The following is a 21,109-nucleotide window of genomic DNA, read 5'->3' as shown; positions in this document are numbered from 1 at the left end:
TGTTGCCAAAGTATTTATGTGGCTGGTTCAGTTAAGCTTCTGGTTAATGGTGACCCCCAGGATGTTGATGGTGGGGGATTTGGTGATGGTAATGCCGTTGAATGTCAAGGGGCGGTGGTTAGACTCTCACTTGTTGGAGATAGTCATTGCCTGCACTTGTGTGGTGTGAATGTTACCTGTTTTTTATCAGCACAAGCCTGAATGTCATCCAGGTCTTGATGCATGCAGGCATGGACTGCTTCATTATCTGAGGAGTTGTGAATGGCACTGAACACTGCAGTCATCAGCGAACATCCCCACTTCTGACCTTATGATGGAGGATAGGTCATTGAAGCAGCTGAAGATGGTTGGGCCTAGGACACTGCCCTGAGGAACTCCAGGATTGATGTCCTGGGGCTGTGATGATTGACCTCCAATCACCACAACCATCTTCTTTTGTGCTAGGTATGACTCCAGCCAGTGGAGACTTTTCCCCCCGATTCCCATTGACTTCAGTTTTACTAGGGCTCCTTCATGCCACACTCAGTCAAATGCTGCCTTGATGTCAAGGGCAGTCACTCTCACCTCACCTCTGGAATTCAGCTCTTTTGGTTGGATCAAGACTGTAATGAGGTCGGAAGCCGAGTGGTCCTGGCGGAATCCAAACTGAGCATCAGTGAGCAGGTTATTGGTGAGTAAGTGCTACTCGATAGCACTGTCGACAACACCTTCCCTCACTTTGCTAATGATTGAGAGTAGACTGATGGGGTGGTAATTGGCCAGATTGGATTTGTCCTGCTTTTTATGGACAGGACATACCTGGGCAGTTTTCCACATTGTCGGATAGATGCCAGTGTTATAGCTGTACTGGAACAGCTTGGCTAGAGGCGTGGCTAGTTCTGGAGCACAAGTCTTCAGCAGAACAGCCGGGATGTTGTCAATCCCCAAAGCCTTTGCTGTATTCAGTGCGCTCAGCCGTTTCTTGATATCACGTGGAGTGAATCAAATTGGCTGAAGACTGGCTTCTGTGATAGTGGGGACCTCAGGAGTAGGCATATATGAAGCATTTTAATGCAAATCTTTTATATGTTGCAGCATTGGAGTTATATGCTCCCCCGTCCCCCCAGAATTATATTTTTATTGCCTTTAGGGTTCTTCTATTATTTTCCAATTTTCTCCTGACTCATGCTGGGGTATGTTTCCATGGAGACAAGCAGCCCTCCATTCACTCACCTGAATCGCCATTCTTAACATACGAGCATAGAGTTTGGGTCAGCAAGCTGTTTTCTATGGCAAGTATCATAGCCAAGTCTTGCTATTTGCAGGTTCTTTGGCAGTTCAAGACCTTATGTTGAAATAGATTTCAAAAGATTTGAATTAAAACATAAAGGACCAAGCCAGGCCACAGTGAGACCTATGTGATGCTTTTGACACTGCAAAGTCCAAGGGGGAGAAATTCGGTATCGCCCCATTTGGGACGCAATTATCGGCTGGGCGCAAAGTTTAGCGCCTGGCACTAATTATCGCCTCCGACTGCAAATTTGGGTTTTATCGCCCCTGGAGGTGATTGGAGCGCTAAATCAGGCGCTACGCACCTGTCTTAAGGCGCAAAGCCCGAGGAGCGAGGCGCTACCTCAGAGTGCTGGCGAAGCTCATGTGATGTCAGTCAGCAATGGAACAGAGACACACTGGCGCCGGACAGTTCTTAAAGGGGAGTGTCGATCTTGCTCTCCATCCACACCCTGCTCATTGCAGCCTTGAATCTCGGCCTGGAGAGACCTGTACATCAAATCTGTTGGAAAGAACAATGGAGAAGCCCAGGGAGAGAGCTCAGAGTGCAGCCCCCATATTCTCTTTTAAATCGATGCAAGGAAGATCAAATCAGAAAGAACCTGCAAAGTGCTGCTCAGTACCCAAAACTCCTCAGCACAGCTTTGAATATCTCCTGCAGTCTCTCTCTCTCACTCAGAATGCGTGGTGCAAAAATTTCACCGACAAAAAAAGGCAGGAAGCGGTCGCCTTTAAATAGCGCTCCCCTAGTCCCTTCCCGACTGCAAAACGCTCCCCTCAACCTGTCGTTGCTAGCGCGAGGCAGTAAGACAGGAGGCGCCACTCAATATCCGGTCCGGGCCGTTGCACACTCAATGACATCACGATCTGACAGTGCAGGAGATCGTGGCGGTAGTGTTTAGCGCCGCCGCAAAATGTCTAGTTAATTTCGTGAGCGGCGCAAACATCGCCACACACGGGCGCTAGTTGCTTTGCGCCCCATTAATGCCGTCTTAAGGCGCTAACGGGAGGCGTAAACCAACTGAATTTTTCCCCCCAAGAGTGCAGAACATGTCTATGTTGTTTACATGCACTGCACTGACTACAAGCATAATCTCTGTTCACAGTAAAGCACTAATTGAGATACTATTCATTATGTCTCAGACATCAAAGCAGCTTTGTATCCCATCTGAAGGATTTTTGTGTGAGAGCAAGACCAACACCGAGACATTACAGTCCTTACAGATCACAAAAAGGCCTAACTTTACTGAAAAAAAGAAACACTTGCATTTATATAGCAACTTTCACAACCTCAGGACATCCCTAAACCATCTACAAGATACATTGCAGCAAATCATCAAGGCTTCTTCAACAGCACCTCCCAAACCCGCGACCTCTACCACCTTAGAAGGACAAGGGCAGCAGGCGCGTGGGAACACCACCACCTCCAAGATCCCCTCCAAGTCACACACCATCCTGACTTGGAAGTATATCGCCGTTCCTTCATCATCGCTGGGTCAAAATCCTGGATTTCCCTACCTAACAGCACTGTGGGAGTACCTTCACCACACGGACTGCAGCGGTTCAAGACGGCGGCTCATCACCACCTTCTCAAGGGCAATTAGGGATGGACAATAAATGCTGGCCTTGAATGAATAAAGAAATAGGCCACTGGACCGTGATCTGGAGCAGGAACCCTGGCAATTAGTTTTTGTTCTTTCTATCTTCCCTAGCCCAGGGACACGGAGACAAATTGCAGTTTCTCAACTGTCGTCCCTGGCTGATATCAGAAAACTCAGCTCAGAACAGGAATTGAACCAGGGAAACTCCTGTTCTGTGTGGCGCAGTACCCATAAAGACTCCTTTATTAAAGCAGGCCTCACCCCATTTGATTTTTGTGAGTTGCACCTTCAGCAAAGCTTTAGTCCGTCTTGTGGGTATTATCAAGGCTACACAGAAATGTGGTGATATACATTAAGTAGAGCATCACGAGTTGACTTTAGGCTTTTGGATCTCATTTTGAGTAATTAATAAATTGAGTACAAGAGAACTATACTTGACAACCAATAGGAGAAATCCTGTATATTGTTGCAAAACTCCATGCACAAGTGTTACTGTAAGTTTTGTGTTGAAACAGTTCCATGATGGCAGCAGTTAACAGTTAGGATTGGCTTTAGTGCCTCTGGCCAGGAGAGAGGAAAGTCATCCTGGGTTCCCACTCCTGATTGTGGTGTAGTGAACCCTGCTGGGATGTTCATGTGGGTGTTGGGGTTAGGGTAGGATCAGACTTGGATACAATGACCTCCGTGGTTAAATAGCCTGCCTAATACTCGTTACTCTTCACGTCACACAAAGAATGACTACATAGGCCTGTCATTGTCCATGGAATTGTCATCCAGCTAGAGTCACCGTCTTCAGGAGGAAAAGGAATAAAATGAAGGGCACTGAAAATTGGGGAAGGACGCGAGAAATCCATGACCCATTTTAAAAAACCGCTAACTATGGCAAAATGCATAGATGCATTTAAGAAGAAGCTAGATAAACACACGAGGGAGAAAGAAATAGAAGGATTCATCCATCACCCCTGTGCTCGCTGACCTACCACTCCCGGTTAAGTAACGCCTCGATTTTAAAATTCTCATCCTTGTTTTCAAATCCCTCCATGGCCTCACCCCTCTCCATCTTGGTAACCTCCTCCAGCCCCACAACCCTCTGAGATCTCTGCGCTCCTCTAATTCTGGCCTCTTGAGCATCCCCGATTTTAATCGCTCCACCATTGGCGGCCGTGCCTTCAGCTGCTGAGGCCCTAAGCTCTGGAATTCCCTCCCTAAACCCCGCCGCCTCCCTTTCCTCCTTTAAGAGGCTCCTTAAAACCTACCTCTGACCAAGCTTTTGGTCATCTGCCCTAATATCTCCTTTTATGCCTTGGTGTCAAATTTTGTTTGAAAACCCTTCTGTGAAGCACCATGGGACATTTTACTACGTTAAAGGTGCTATATAAATGCGAGTTTTGTCGAAGAGGGGTGGGAGGAGGCTCGTGTGGAGCATAAACACCGGCATGGACCAGTTGAAAAGGAGAAATTTGCAGGGCTACGGGGAAAGAGCAGGGAAGTGGGAGTATTAGATAGCTCTTTCAAAGAGCCGCACACAGGCGCTATGGGCTGAATGGCCTCTTTCTGTGCGGTATGATTCTATGAGCCAAGCGCAGGCAGCGCAAGGAGCGCACGTCAACCCAAGCACCCCACCCACCCGCCCCTTCAACCACCGCCTGCCCCACCTGTGACAGAGACTGTAGGTCCCACATTGGACTCATCAGTCACCTGAGAACTCATTGTTAATGTGGAAGCAAGTCATCCTCGGTTCTGAGGGACTGCCTAAGAAGGATGATTCGATGATTCCCGTGCTGTACGTTCAGTGTAATGCCATGTGAGTTCCTCATTTCTGCAGGCCAGAGAAAACCGAAGGATTCTGATTGCTCTGAAGTCTATCTTGGAGCAGTTTGGTGCTGAGCTCGGGGATGAAGAGAAGCGACGCTATGAACTACAGCAGCAGTATGCTAATGAGAAAGCTGCCTGGGAAATGGAATACACCGAGCAAAAATGTCAACTTGTCCAGGTAACTGGCAACATTCTCATTGATCGGTACGTTAGCAGTGGAAGGAAAACCCTCCAGAACTGTGTGAAGATAGGTTCAGGTACACTTCTCTCATCCCCCGTTACGTGCAGTTTAGCTCCGCATATTTATCATATTCTCTGGAGAAACAGTACAGATCAACCACAGCTTTAAAGAATTAATTGTTAAAAAGCCAGCACTTAATATCGAAAGCTACATTGCGAATGAAATTTCACAGGAGCCAGTAATATTACTGCTGTACTGAGTGTGACAGTGGCCCTTTGAAGGGGTGGACACATAAAAGTGAAGGTCCACCACACTCTCAGACATTTTCCACCCAATTTCGTCCCTCCTGACCTGTAGGTGCTGTCTCTCTTGTTAGGGGGTAGGGTTGCATGGGTATCAGCAGCCCTCAGGGTACTGAACCCAGCTGGTCATTCTTCATGTCCAAACATGGGCAATGGGAGGGGAATATTACACCCCCCCGCCCCGCCCTTGGTGGAAACCAGACTGGTGGGGGCGGGCAGTTAAATTGGAGGGGGGGACTCACCCACTCACTACCCCGCCCCAATCTGGCCGATTGCAATTTTAAATTGCGGGTGGCAAAGGCACCCGCTGGAAGTCTTTAAATATGCAGGTCAGGCTCCGATGACATCATCGGAGCCCGACTGCTAATTTTACCCGAGGCCTGAACAATGGGTTGCTTCCCCACCAGGCCAAAGCTGTCAGGAGCTCCCATCGAGAACCGGAAGAGGCCCAGTAAGGTAAGCTTTAAATTAAGTTATTGGACGTTTCGATGCGGGCCAAGAGGAGCAGGATTGCTCCTCCAGGTCCCGCAAGAACACCTTGGGGGTTCCCCGTCCTTGGCTCGCCCCCCCGGCCGTTTTGGGCAGGATGTTGCCAAGCGACATGCCAATGTGGCCCAATCGATAAAATCGGCCAAGCCTCACTGGTACTGCTCCCGGACAGGCCGGCTGCTCGCTAGGCCGCATTCCCACCCGGGAGTTAAATTCGACCCCCTGCACCCCCATGAATGTCAGCAGACCATGTGATTCAATGCTGTCATCGCTCACTGCCCATCCATGTATATTTTCCAGCAGGGATCACTGGATAGCAATGAAAAGAAAGAATATAATAGCAAAATACTGCGGATGCTGGAAATCTGAAATAACAACAGAAAACGCTGGAAAAACTCAGCAGGCCTGGCAGCATCTGTGGAGCGAGAAACAGAGTTAACGTTTCAGTCCTGATGAAGGGTCCCAGACCTGAAACGTTAGCTCTGTTTCTCTCTCCACGGATGCTGCCTGGCCTGCTGAGTTTTTCTAGCGTTTTCTGTTGTTATGAAAAGAAAGAACCCTGGCTGATTTTATTTCCTGCGCTTAACCCAAGGCACAAAGGTCAATTCAGGCACCTCTGCTGCTCCACTCACTGACATCAGCTAACTCAGCAACAACTTGCATTTATATAGCACTAATTGAGGATTGAACCTGGGAACCCTCCTACTCTGTCTCACTCAGCTGGAGCATTTACCCACTAAGCGCTTGGTGCAACTAAGCCTGTCAGGCTTTTATTAGCTTCTCCATGGCCTAGCCCCTCCCTATCTCTGTAATCTCCTCCAGCCCCACAACCCCCTGAGATATCTGCGCTCCTCTAATTCTGGCCTCTTGACCGATTATAATCACTCTACCATTGGCGGCCGTGCCTTCTGTTGCCTAGGCTCTAAGCTCTGGAATTCCCTCCCTAAACCTCTCCGCCTCTCTACCTCTCTTTCCTCCTTTAAGAGGCTCCTTAAAACCTTCCTCTTTGACCATCTGCCCTAATATCTCCTCATGTGGCTCGGTGTCAAGTTTTGTTTTATTACGCTCCTGTGAAGCGCCGTGGGACGTTTTACTATGTTAAAGGCGCTCTATAAATACAAGTTGTTGTTGTTGTAATTTTTAAAGAGACTCCCTAATGTTAGAATTGAAGAAATACTTCAGCACTTACCACTGTCATTTTTTGGGTATTTTGAAAACTGCATTTTTTTTAACGTGGCAGTTTGAAGAGGGGGTCGGAAAACAGTCCGGCAAGGATGGCTCCGATGATCCCAAAGAAGTGTTCAAGCGGGAGCGGGAGGAGCACCGGAAACTGCTGGCCGACAGTCACAGTCAGGTCATGGATCTCCACTGGCAGCTGCAGCACTCTGAAAAGAACTGGAACCGTGAGAAGGTGGAGCTGCTGGACAGGTTCGACCGAGAGCGACGCGAGTGGGAATGGCAGATGAAGGAGCTACAGGGCAAACTGGAGCAGGTGGGTAAAAAGGAGGAGCTTGGTCAGGGGAGCTGGAAAAAACACATTGTACTGAAAAGTCCGTCTGTGGTTGAAGCGGGTTACTTAATGTTGCGCAAACAAAATAAACTCCGTTGACTCCTAAAGTTTGGCAGTGCACCCATCGCTACTCTCGGTGGAATAGTCACTGCATTTATGCAGAGAAAGAAAGAAAGACTTGCATTTATATAGCGCCTTTCGCGACCACCGGACGTCTCAAAGCGCTTTACAGCCAATGAAGTACTCTTTGAAGTGGAGTCACTGTTGTAATGTGGGAAAGAGTGGATGTGCAGTACATGAAGGGGCGGCTTGCAATGAAGGAGTTGCTCAATAGCGTATCTTGTTTGCAGGATTAAGCGAGTCAGAGGGAAAGGGGGGAATGACACCAAAGCAAAATACCGCAGATTCTGGAAATCTGACATAGGAACAGAAAATGCTGGAAGCACTCAGCGGATCAGGCAGCATCCGTGGAGAGAGAAACAGAGCTAACGTTTCGGGTCGATGACCTTTTGTCAGAACAGGGGGAATGAACTCTACTGTTCTTCATAATAAACGTCATGAAATCTTTACCATCCAGGGCAGCAGATGCAACCTTACATTTAACAGAAAGTAACCGACATGAGAATAATAGTGTGGTACTGAAATGTCATAAAAACATAAGACGTAGGAGCAGGAGTAGGTCATTTGGCCCCTCGAGCCTGCTCCACCATTCAATAAGATCATGGCTGATGTGATCTTGGCCTCAACTCCACTTCCCTGCCCGCTCCCCATAACCCTTGATTCCCTTATCATTCAAATATCTGTCTATCTCCACCTTAAATATATTCAATGACCCAGCCTCCACAGCTCTCTGGGGAAGAGAATTCCAAAGATTCACGACCCTCTGAGAGCAGAAATTCCTCCTCATTTCCGATTTAAAAGGGTGCCCCCTTATTCTGAAATTATGTCCCCAAGTTCTAGATTCCCCCACGAGGGGAAACATCCTCCCTGCATCTACCCTGTCAATCCCCTTCAGAATCTTATATGTTTCAATAAAATCCCCTCTCATTCTTCTAAACTCCAATGAGTATAGGCCCAACCTGCTCAATACATGTCGTACACAATAGTGAAAGATTTCCTCTAGTCACTATTTGTCAGTGAAATCATAAATCGGTTCTTTCAGGCACTTTAACGGTTTCGCGAGAAATAACTAACATGGCGGGGGTGGGGTGAATTTCATCACCATTTTCGCCATATTTCCAGTGCATAATTCCTACGCTACAAAAGTGACTACACTTCAAGAAAAGTACTTCACTGGCTGTAAAGCCTTTTGGGACGTCCTGAGGTCATGATAGGCACTATAAAAGATGCAAGTGCATTTTTTTGTGGCAGGAAAATTGGGCACACGATATGTCGGCCAGTGTTCCTCTATAAAATCACTCCCCCCAGAGCGCCCTCGTGCTCTTTGCCCCTTCCCATAATCCGCCTTCATTTTATATGAAAGTGTGGGGTTGCTGATTCTGAAGATTCTGGAGAGTCTCAGTAGCAATTTCTGCTGCTGGGAAGCACTTTTTGCCATTCCGCGTATACACCTGGACTTGCTTCTCAATGTTTCTGATAGAGTCAGCCCACCAGCAGATTTTCATCCCTTAACCGCAGTCTCAGCAACAGGTATGGCATTTACCATGGGCTTAAGAAATAGGAGCAGGCGTAGGCCATTTGGCCATTGAATAAGATCATGGCTGATCTTCTACCTCAACTCCACTTTCCTGCACTATCCCCATATCCCTTGATTCCTTTAATATCCAAAAATCTATTGATCACTGTCTTCAATATACTCAACGACTGAGCCTCCACAGCCCTCTGGGATAGAGAATTCCAAAGATTCTCCACCCTCTGAGTGAAGAAATTTCTCCTCATCTCAGTCCTAAATGGCCGACCCCTTATTCTGAGACTGTGACCCCTGGTTCTAGACTCCCCAGCCAGGGAATACCCTTGTATTCCAGTATCGTGGAGGAGGAAGAAGAGCAGCGCAGGATAGTGCAAAGGAGAGTCGGGCAGCATTTCTAAGGAGGATGCACCTCACCAGATACTATCCTTGCCATAGAATATACAGGCAGCACACGTCATATGAAACGATGTGTGTGAGAAGACTGAGCTTCACCAAAGAGGCAGTAGGGCAACGCTGTCACCTACTGCATGAGGACCTGCAGCCAGGCTCCTCTGCCTGCACTGATTTCTCTGCGGCTATGAAAGTGACCACAGCACTCAACTGTTACGGCTCTTTTCAGGCAGCCACAGGGGATTTCTGTAAGAAGTCAGCCCACCAGCAGATTTAAAGGCTGCACTCTAATTTCAATGTACTCCAACAGATTAATCATATTTTATGTAGGTTTTACGCCCAGTGTGTCAGCCGTGGCTCAGTGGGCAGCACCCTCGCCTCTGAATCAGAAGGTTGTGGGTTCAAGTCCCACTCCAGAGGCTTGAGCACAAAAATCTAGGCTGACACTCCAGTGTAGAGCTGAGGGAGTGCTGCACTGTCGGAGGTGCCGTCTTTCAGATGAGACGTTAAACTGAGGCCCCATCTGCTCTCTCAGGTGGACGTAAAAGATCCCATGGCACTATTTCGAAGAGGAGCAGGGGAGTTATCCCCGGTGTCCTAGCCAATATTTATCCCTCAATCAACATAACAAAAACAGATTATCTGGTCATTATCACATTGCTGTTTGTGGGAGCTTGCTGTGCACAAATTAGCTGCCGCGTTTTCCACATTACAACAGCGACTACACTTCAAAAGTACTTAATTGGCTGTAAAGTGCTTTGAGACGTCAGGTGGTCGTGAAAGGCGCTGTGTAAATGCAAGTCTTTTTTTTTTCTTTGTCACTACTCCAATGACTATGAACATTCACCCCCCACCACCCCCAGAGAATGTTCCCACTACATTTACGATATCACTAGCAGGCAGTGATCAGAGGAAATCTTCCCCCAAGAAGTGGGGGAAATGATAACCTTGGAATTATGGCAGCCTGAAAGCTAGAATTTGCTTCCTTTGTCCAGAGGCTGTTTCATTGGAATGGGCCGCGCACCCAAAAAAAATTAGGGGGAACCTTGGCTACAGGATAGTGAGACCACCAATAAACAGGACCCTGAGAAAGCAGGAGCAGACCCAGAACTAGGACACCAATGGGTTGAAATCTGTCCTTGCAATATTAGTAATCGGCGGGTTTGTACATCCATTATGAAATGCCTTAGTCTGATCATTTAGTGAAAGCAGTATCCTGTTTTAAATAATAAATAGCGGGTAGAACAAATGTCAGAAATTCAACACCTTAATGCATTCGTTGCTAATATTTGTGAATACAACCCACAGGAACGTCACCCACAAGCCGGAGAATGTGAAATACAAGCTTTAATATCTGAATACAAAATATAGTATGGTAGTGTAATAGTTATTTTACTGGACTAATAATCCAGACAATGTGAGTTCAAATTCCACTGTCGCAGTTTGAAAATTTAAATTCAGTTTTAAAAGAAATCTGGAGATAAAAGTTGGTACCAGTAAAAGAACATGGTACAGTATTCTGAAATTTTTGCTGGTGCTTTGCCTTAAATTCCATCACTCTGAACTTTATTCTGTGAAAACTATAAGCGAGTGCCCTTTTATATATAACTGAAATAAACCACACTGTTGCCATCTTTTCAGACACATTGTGGGAAAAATTCAGTTGTTTGCGCCTCCCGCTAGCGCCTTAAGAGGGTGCCAGTTGGGGCGCAAAGCAACTAGAGGCCGGGCGCAGCGATGTTTGTGCCGCTCGCGAAATTAACTAGACATTTTGCGGCGGCGCTAAACACTACCGCCACGATCTCCTGCGTCGGCAGATTGTGACGTCAGTCGAGTGCGCAACGCCCCGTTAGCGCCCCGGACCAAATATTGAGTGGCGCCCCCTACTTTACCGCCTGCCGCTAGCAACGACAGGTTGAGGGGAGCGTTATGCTGTCAAAAAGGGACTAGGGGAGCGCTATTTAAAGGCGACCGCTTCCTGCCTTTTTTTGTCGGCGACATTTTGCACCACGCAGACTGAGAGAGAGAGCCTTCTGGAGAGATTCAACACTGTGTGGAGGAGTTTTGAGTGCTGAGCAGCACTTTGCAGGTTTATTTTGATTTGCCCTTCCTTGCTTCGCCAGCGCTCTGAGGTAGCACCTCACTCCTCGGCCTTTGCGCCTTAAGACAGGTGTGAAGCGCCTGACTTAGCGCTCCAATCACCTCCAGGGGCGATAAAAGCCAAGTTTGCTGTCGGAGGCGATAATTCGCGCCAGGCGCTGAACTTTGCGCACGGCCAATAACGGCGCCCCAAATGGGGCGATACCGAATTTTTCCCCTATTTTGTATCAACTTTTTAGCATTATAAATTTCTGTGTTCACATTTATCATGGAAACCACCTATACAAACTTGTCAGACTATAACTCTTACCACTAGGTGATTGCTCAAAATGCGTTTTGAAACTTTTTCTGCCACCAATTTTTTCTCAGTAATTGAAATTTCTAATGTCCAAAATAAGGGCTTAAACATAGTTCACAATAGCATGATTAAACTTAACCACTGAATTGTCTTTTGTGTCTTTTAATCCCTTCATTAAAGATTTTCCTTGAAGACCTCAGTCCTTCCTAAAACACTTGGCTTGATATTTTTGCCCAGAGCTGTGATGCCATAAGCTGAATTTGGATTGTACCAAGCGACTGAATTATCATTGTGTCATGCAACTACCAGGATGGTAGAAGGCGAACTAGGTGGATCTGAGTCTTATTTCGTCTAACAATTTCTATATTCCTAAGTACAATCTGAGCATGTGCAGTGTGCTTGATTTCCCAGGATGCATTAATACCATTCAGTAGCAGATCTGCTGGAATATTCTTCTTTAGTATTGATCAGAATCCGTTTAGTTTTTACTCATAATTGAAAGAAAAGGTAGAAGACAAAATTCAAAAATGTTATTCAAGTAAGTTTTAAATTGTACTTTTTAAAAAAAGGACTGTGTATTTTTTAAACAGGCTTTGCTTGTGTCCATGAGAGTGAGAAAGAAAATGACTGCTTATTACACACCTGTTGTAGCTTTTATTTTGTGTTCTTCAGAAGGTGCATTAAGCTGAGAGAGACAGAGGAGTAGAATTTCCATGGAGGTTCTCCTGATTGGCAGAAGATTGGCGCAAACCCGTGAGAAATGGCATAATCCTAATTTGAGTTCATTTTCAAAAAAAGATTTGATTTAGAAGCAAACTACCTCTAATTATCATCAGCGTTATGTTAACCAGATAGCCTTTGATTGTCACCTGAGTTTTGTCGATTAGTTAGGAAATGTAAACATTTGAATTACTAACAGCTATCAGGCATAAAGAAACAGGGAGAGACACACAGAGTGTCTTTCTTTATCCTAATTTGCATTATTTTTTCAAATAATTAAACAAGTGAGTTGAATTTTAAAAGTTCTAATTATTACTTGTGTTGTGTTTATAGTAATGAGAATATTTACATTTTCTTATAACTGTAAGACAGAACCAGAGACTAAAGACAGAGAAAGGCACAGAGATACCTGTTCAAAAGCTGAGAATGCACCATAAGATTACATGCACGATGCACCAGTTGGAGTTCGATATATGCGTCAGTAATTTCCACGGGGATTCTACTGCTCTCCATTTATAACTTCAGTGGAAGATTGTCGGAAACCCTGGAGAAATGGCACAAATGGCTGTTTACTCTATTTTTAAATTCTTTCTCAGGATATGGGTGTTGCTGGCAAGGCCAGTATTTATTGCCCGTTCCTATTAGTCCTGAAAAGGTGGTGGGGGACTGCCTACTTTAATCACTGAGGGCGGTTTGATAAACCTGAGTGGCTTGTTATGCCACTTCAGATTGCAGTTGGTGTGGGACTGGATTTACACATAGACCAGACTGGGTAAGGATGACACATTTTCTTCCCTAAGGGACATTAGTGAACCATTTGGGTTTTTACGATAGTCCGACAGCTTTTACTTTTACTTTTCAAATTCTCAAACTGCCATGGTGGAATTTGAATTTACCTTTTCTAGTTTATTGGTCCAGTAACAGAACCACAACACCACCACGCATGTATGAGGTTGGCTCTCATTAAAATAAAATCAGCGAGCGACCTTTTCAGCATTTGTTTAGCACTGGAAGATCACCAGTTTTATTTTACGGAGCGACCGACAGTAAAATTGGCCATGGGGAATGCACAGGATGGAGGGAGCTCCAGTGGTTTCCTCCATGGAGCCAAGCCACCGGTTACGATCTAAATGGGAGGGTCAGGCAATAGGGTGGAGTGGGGGTGCTCAAAGTTTTTAACGCTCACCTGCGGCGGTTTAGCAACAGTCTTCAGCAGTTCCTTTTAGGAATGCTGGTTCGGCTGCTTTTTTGACACTTCTAGTGGGTGGGCCTTGCGCAGAATGAGCATTGACATAAGAAAACTACTAGGCACTTGGTCTGAATATTAAACAAGGCTTTAATCAACTGTTTTTCAACATGGAGATCTAGTTGTGTCCTTCACTAGTTCCTGCTAAAGAATGTCCTGAGCAAGCTGGGCCCATGCCCAAGTATTTATACTCTCCCTGGACAGCGCCACCAGCAGGCCGCCCAGTATTATTACATAAGTCATTTTCACATGAATGACAAGATTCATGTCAAGCATGATGCACTCTCGATTCAAAATTGCATCCTGGTCGTATGTACGTCATAGGGGCGTCATACATTAATGAGGCCCCTGCTGCTTCCAGCAGGAGCCCCAGATGCCTATTTCCCCGCACATGCCAAGAACGTGGCAAGCCACATGTCAGCAGAAACGGGGTGGTAAGTCCTCCAGTTTCACCTTCACCTTGCTACTACCCCGTCACGCCAAAAAAACAGGCCACTAAAGAGACTATAATCAGCCCCTCTTCTCTATTTTACTAAGCAGTCAAAAAAAATTGTGTCTGAATTAAACTTTTCTTCAAGTACTTTTGAAAATAACGAAATAGATTTTGTTAGAGACTCCTCGTTAAAATGATTGCAGTCATGATTCTCGTCTAAAAACCCAAGCTCATTGGTGTTACACTGAAAAGATGGACCAATATCGGGGGCAGTCTAAACGCAAGTAATGATTGCCACAGGCTTTTTTCACTTCTTAAAAGGGAGGTTCAGTGATGCTGTAGCACCTCATTCTCAGCATTGTTGGGTGTGCAGCTGCCTCAACAGGACAACAACAACAACAACTTGTACTTATATAGCGCCTTTAACGTAGTAAAACGTCCCAAGGCGCTGAACAGGAGTATTTTAAGACAAAAAATTTGACACCGATCCACATAAGGATAAATTAGGGCAGGTGACCAAAAGCTTGGTCAAAGAGGTAGGTTTTAAGGAGCATCTTAAAGGAGGAAAGAGAGGTAGCGAGGCGGAGAGGTTTAGGCAGGGAATTCAGAGCTTAGGGCCTAGGCAACAGAAGGCACGGCCACCAATGGTGGAGCGATTATAATCAGGGATGCTCAAGAGGGCAGAATTAGAGGAGCGCAGATATCTCGGGGGGGTTGTGGGGCTGAAGGAGATTACAGAGATAGGAAGGGGTGAGGCCATGGAGGGATTTCAAAACAAGGATGAGAATTTTGAAATCGAGGCGCTGCTTAACCGGGAGCCAATGTAGGTCAGCGAGCACAGGGGGTGATGGGTGAACGGGTCTTGGTGCGAGTTAGGACACGGGCAGCCGAGTTTTGGATGACCTCAAGTTTACGTAGGGTGAAATGTGGGAGGCCAGCCAGGAGTGCGTTGGAATAGTCAAGTCTAGAGGTAACAAAGGCATGGATGAGGGTTTCAGCAGCGGATAAGCTGAGGCAAGGGCAGAGACGGGCGATGTTACGGAGGTGGAAGTAGGCGGTCCTTGTTATGCTGCAGATATGTGGTTGGAAGCTCATTTCAGGGTCAAATATGACACCAAGGTTGCGAACAGTGTGGTTCAGCCTCAGACACATGTTAGGGAGAGGGATGGAGTCAGTGGCTAGGGAACGGAGTTTGTGGCAGGGACCGAAAACAATGGCTTCGGTTTTCCCAATATTTAATTGGAGAAAATGTATGCTCATCCAGAACTGTATGTCGGACAAGCAACCTGATAATTTAGAGACCATATAGGGGTCAAGAGAAGAGGTTGTGAGGTAGAGCTGGGTGTCATCAGCGTACATGTGGAAACTGACGTTGTCTTTTTGGATGACGTCACCAAGGGGCAACATGTAGATGAGAAATAGGAGGGGGCCAAGGATAGATCCTTGGGGGACACCAGAGGTAACGATGCGGGAGTGGGAAGAGAAGCCGTTGTAGGTGATTCTCTGGTTATGATTAGATAGATAAGAATGGAACCAGGCAAGTGCAGTCCCACCCAGCTGGACGATGGTGGAGAAGCGTTAGAGAAGGATGGAGTGGTCAACCGTGTCAAAGGCTGCAGACAAGTCATAAAGGATGAGAAGGGATAGTTTACCTTTGTCACAGTCACAAAGGAGAGCTTTTTCAGTACTGTGGTGGGGCGGAAACCTGATTAGAGAGATTCAAATATGGAATTGCGGGAAAGTTGGGCACGGACAAGGAGAAGGAGCACTTATTTACAAATCCTGATGGCAGATCGCCACTCCAGGGAGAGAGCCCGGAGGTTTTCCGATGAAGCTTTGGAGGCATTGGTTTTAGCGGTGGAGAGAAGGCCAACTGACAGTAGGCCCTGGCCTCATCACAAGTCTGCCGGACTATGTGTAGGGAGGTGGCACACCACGTCATGGGCAGCACTGTGGTCCCCAGGACTCACACACAATGCTACACACCACCATCTGTACCACAAGCTACAACAAATGCTACATACCACCATCTGTACCACAAGCTTCACACACTGCTCAATGCACCATACCCCCAGCACTCACCCACCAACATTCTCTACCTAGCAACACTGGCACCCACACCTTGCACACAATGACAGCTATTCAACTGTGGCAGGCACAAGAGTCATTGGTTATTATAATTTCTGTGATGTGTGCAATTATTTACACATAAATTTATTAATTGTGTTTGGAATATTTTGTGGTCTCTCTCATTTCACCTTTGCGCCCAGGAGGATGCTGTGATAGTTTGCAGACGACACAAAGCTGGGTGTGCATGTGTGCTGTGAGGAGGATGCAGAGAAAATCCAGTATGATTTGGACAGGTTGGGTGATTGGGCAGATGCATGGCAGATGCAGTATAATGTGGATAAATGCGAGGTTATCCACTTTGGTGGCAAAAACAGGAAGACAGATTATTATCTGAACGGCAATAGATTGGGAGAAGGGGAAGTGCAACGAGACCTGGGTGTCCTTGTGCACCAGTCGCTGAGGGTAAGCATGCAGGTGCAGCAGGCGGTTAAGAAGGCAAATAGTATGTTGGCCTTCATAGCAAGAGGATTCGAGTACAGGAGCAAGGATGTCTTGCTGCAGTTGTACAGGGCCTTGGTGAGACCACACCTTGAGTATTGTGTGCAGTTTTGGTCGCCTTATCTGAGGAAGGATCACAGAATCACAGAAACCCACACAGTGCAGATAGAGGCCATTTCGGCCCATCGAGCCTGCACCGACACATATCCCACCCGATCCCCGTAACCCCTACACCAACACATATCCCACCCTATCCCTGTAACCCCACGTATTTAATCCCCCTAACACTAAGGAGGATGTTCTTGCCATGGAGGGAGTGCAGCGAAGATTCACCAGACTGATACCTGGGATGGCAGGAATGACGTATGAGGAGAGATTGAGTCGATTGGGCTTATATTCGCTGGAGTTCAGAAGAATGAGAGGGGATCTCATTGAAACTTATAAAATTCTAACAGGGCTAGACAGACTAGATGCAGGAAGGATGTTCCCGATGGTGGGGGAGTCCAAAACCAGGGGTCACAGTCTAAGGATAAGGGGTAAGCCATTTAGGACAGAGATGAGGAGGAATTTCTTCACCCAGAGAGTGGTGAACCTGTGGAACCCTCTGCCACACAGGGCAGTTGAGGCCAATTCATTAAATATATTCAAGAAGGAGTTGGATATATTTCTTGAGGCTAAAGGGATCAAGGGATATAGGGAGAAAGCAGGTACAGGGTACTGAATTTGGATGATCAGCCATGATCTCATTAAATGGCGGAGCGGGCTCGAGGGGCCGAATGGCCTACTCCTGCTCCTATCTTCTATGTTTCTATGATATGGCATGAGACGGGGATGGTATGATGAGGATGTGGTGAGTTACAGGGATCTGGGGTTTCATTCATGCGACTCAGAGTCTAATGAGCCGGTCACGGACAGCCCGTCCAGAAGGCCGATTGTCTCGCTGCCTCCGCTCCCTCCGCCGTAGATCCTGGAGGGCAAGCTCCACTGCCAGTACAGCCCCCATGACTTTTAGCAAGTGTTGTAGGTTGAAGCTTTTCAGAAATAATAATGGAGTTTTGTACTTGCCACAACACTCCGATACCAAATAACCTTGAAATGAATAAAGAAAACTCTCCAGTAGCAGGAAGTAGCACACAGCCACTTATACTTCAAAACCCTGTCAGGTGCGAGTGATTGGAGAGGATCTCTTTAAGTAGCGTCACTGGAGCCGGCTTCCTGCTGCTGCGCGCCACCTCAACCTGTCCTTGCTTTCTCCAGCTGGTAAGTTCAATAGCCAAAATGAAGTTGGGAGATCAGGCATCAAGTGAGCGTTGCACACTCACTGACGTCATGATATCCGTGATTGTGACGTCCCTGGCGATCGAGTTTACTGGCAGCGCTACCGGCAACACGGATATGGCGTGCGGCGCTGGAACTGCCATGAGCTGGCGGTAGAGCTCTGAACGACATTGGCGCTAAACACACGAATTTCTATCTTTTGGCCAGGTGAAATGCTACTGATGCATCCTGGAAAGCTGCGCACACCGCACATGTTCAATCTACAGGATCTACCTTCAGCTAACAGAGTCACAAAAATAATTCCGTTGATATATTTAATCATGTATGGCGAAATAGGTAATGTTTCGATTCTTTTGATTTTGTTTTTAAAATTTTACTTTCGACATTGAAAATTTCAGTTACTGAGAAAAAAAATTGTGCCCCAAAAGTTTTTTGAGAACGTATATTGAGTGAATCAATTGGCTCATCAACCTACCATGATGGTGAAAGTTCACATGTAAAATGTTAACATAGGAATTCACTGTGGGGAAAAATTGACACAAAAGTATAAGCAAAAAAAGCATGACAAGAGGAAGTTATATTTGTAGACAACAATTGCATTCAGACATAAGGGGAGGAATATTAATTGCCTCCGGGTTTCTGCCTAGGAAACCGTCGGTTTCAGTTAGATTCCCGCCCACAGCAGAATAACATCTATATATTACAGTAACAATCTTGGGGTCAATTTTAACCCTACTTTCCCATTGGAAACTGGGCGTGCAGGCAGTTAAAATTGACCGGGTGAGTCACTTGCCGATGACCCACCTGGACCCTGCCATCTTCAATTTTAACCTGATCTACCGAGCAGACAGCAAAAGCACCCAGCTGAACCAGTGGGGTCCTTCTTTAAATATGCATCTTGGCGTCAGATGATGTCACCGGGCCCCCGACCACGATTTTTAACTCTGACCTGAGTGGGGAAGCTAATCTTTTCCCGCCAGGTAAAGTCAAGTAAAAAGAGGATCAGAACCACTGGGCCTCATCAACGTGCTACTGGCTGTCTTCCCGCCCGGAATGAGCGAGAACAGGACGGGAAGCGACTGCTGGCCTACAGAGATTCAATGTGGCCTTTGGCCGCCCGCTGGCACTCAAGTAAGTGTGAGAGGAGGGGGAGGGGGAGAGGTCTCACAGTACAGAAGGTGAGGGGAAGTCTGGAGCAGTGAGGCCTAAACTTTCCTTATGGGGCCTGGAGGAGCACTTCTGCTCCTCCAGGCCGCACAGAGGCAAGTAAAATTTTATCTTGAATGACCTCTATTGGTTGCGATCCTCTTCTCACTTGACTTTACCAGAGGAGAAAGCCACACCGGCTTCCCCGCGGTTGGGGACCTTGATCCGCTTATTGAAAGAAGGACCCCACCGGTTTCAGGCAGGTGCCTTTGCTGCCTGCTCAGAAGAACAGCTTAAAATTGAAGATGGCGGGACATTGGCGGGTAAGTAACCCGGTCGATTTTACTCGACTACCCGGCCAGTTTGAAAAACTGTCAAAACCCCTTCAAGGCCAGATCCTCAGTTGCTATCCGTCTAGGCATTTAAAAGGTCTAGTCTAGAGTCAGCACAGGGAGGGGACCAGGACCCAACCATACCTAGTGCTGTCAGATGATATAATTGCCATAATATATTGCACACTCTTAAGACAGTAGAGTTGGGAGTGGCCTAGAGACAAAGACGGAGAAACAACAGATGGAAGATGACAACAGAACCAAACAGGAGATAGAATGTCACAGGGAACCAGATGGTTTCCTGAGCCATTTGCTAATAGAGCATAGACAGTCTGACAGTACTGTCACACCTGTTTCATTTGGAAATGCACATCCATCACATGGAGGTTACAAAATACATTCAAAATAACCCTCCACTTAAATACCAATATTCAGGTACCTTGATATCAGGACTGGCCTCATCATTAATAAATTAACATCAAAACCAACACAGAAACTAAAATCAGAGCACATGCAAAACTATACACTTATAGTGACATAGCCTTAAACTAACAAGAGCTCAGCACCGCTGCTCTTTGATTTATGACTAACTTGTTGGCTCGGATTGCAGTATGTAGGTTACAAAATGGATGATTCATCTTCAATGGAAACAGAAAATGCTGGAACTGCAGAGTTGATGAAGGTCACTGAAATGTTGGCCTATCTTTTCTCTTTCGGATGCTGACTAACCTGTTGTTCATTTCCAGATTTTCTACATCCGCACTTTTAGCTTTTGATATTTCTGCAAATTTGTTGACGCTAGCCCTTCACGGAGAACTGAAGTGTGAAAGTGCTAATGCAGAGGCCGGTTCAATTGACAGTCAGGAATGTGAAAAATGTCACTTTTCAGAAGCTCAGCATTGCTCTAGAATGTGGCTGGAAACATCTGGCAGAGATATGTTGAAGTATTAGATAGAAACTTCTAGAAGCACAAGATCCTGCAGTTAGAAATCTAATTTAAAAGAAAAAGTTTCGATGAATAATATAGTAGAGTTTTCTGGTTTCCAGTATCTGGTTTGTAATACACAGAGAGGGAGCAGCAGTGTAATCATGTAGTCGGTCTACAGTCAACTTCCTGCACCATTAGTCTTTGTGGATTAAAGGATGTCTGATGTGGATCAGTTCTCTGCCTGCCCCTGTTTGATAATGAAATATTTTGACCACAACCCCCTTTGTTACCATACAGAACCACTGACAGCTGAGGGACTGTGTGTGGAGAAAGACAATTATTTTTAATAGCAGGGATTGTGCTTCAGTGTTTGGCGGGGTGGGGGGGGGAGGGATTGTTTTGAGGGTAACCAAACAGTAGCTGTAGAATAAAGATGAAAGCGAGCTTCCTTCATGAAAAAAATCGACAATTTATGAAGCTGCTTTAGACCCTGAATATCTTAGTCAGTGATTGTGTTGTATCATAGCCATTTAACACAAAGCGAGGCCTCGTGGGAAGTGACACAGGGCTGGCCGTTGAACGGGGCTCGCTGTGTTTAAATGTGAATCCTGTGTCAGAACCCGTGTTCTTAACAGATGGGAGTTGTTCAAAACAATATAATGGTGTCACTGTCTGGGGTATTCAGTCTCCAGAGCTTTTAAGGTCTATTGGTTTTCTCTGAAGGCAGCTTGCTTTAGTCAGTGTCTTAAAAAACTTGGACAGGAGTTGGGCACTTTCGTGCTTATGAAGCTAATGCTACTGTAAAAGATTATATATTTGGCACGTTCCTGTTAAGAAATTTGGGCTTGCGAT

The 21,109-nt window shown here is 46.3% G+C and overlaps 1 protein-coding gene across 6 annotated transcripts in view; it reads left to right on the top strand.

The window, feature by feature from the left end:
- Positions 1-21,109, top strand: part of mtcl1 (microtubule crosslinking factor 1) — a 243,273-nt gene that overhangs the window by 167,999 nt on the left and 54,165 nt on the right. For 4 of the 6 annotated variants that reach the window (XM_085992382.1, XM_085992380.1, XM_085992383.1 and 1 more), the window contains 2 exons: positions 4,696-4,863; positions 6,898-7,149. In XM_085992382.1, coding sequence (XP_085848508.1) covers positions 4,696-4,863; positions 6,898-7,149 — 420 coding nt within the window. The other 2 variants (XM_085992386.1, XM_085992385.1) reach the window with 2 other exon arrangements.

Source organism: Somniosus microcephalus, chromosome 7 (assembly GCF_052327205.1).
Source record: "Somniosus microcephalus isolate GS21.2 chromosome 7, FLI_Smic_1.0, whole genome shotgun sequence".
In the NCBI taxonomy this organism is placed as follows: domain Eukaryota; kingdom Metazoa; phylum Chordata; class Chondrichthyes; order Squaliformes; family Somniosidae; genus Somniosus; species Somniosus microcephalus.
This window is presented reverse-complemented; position numbering and strand designations above follow the sequence as displayed.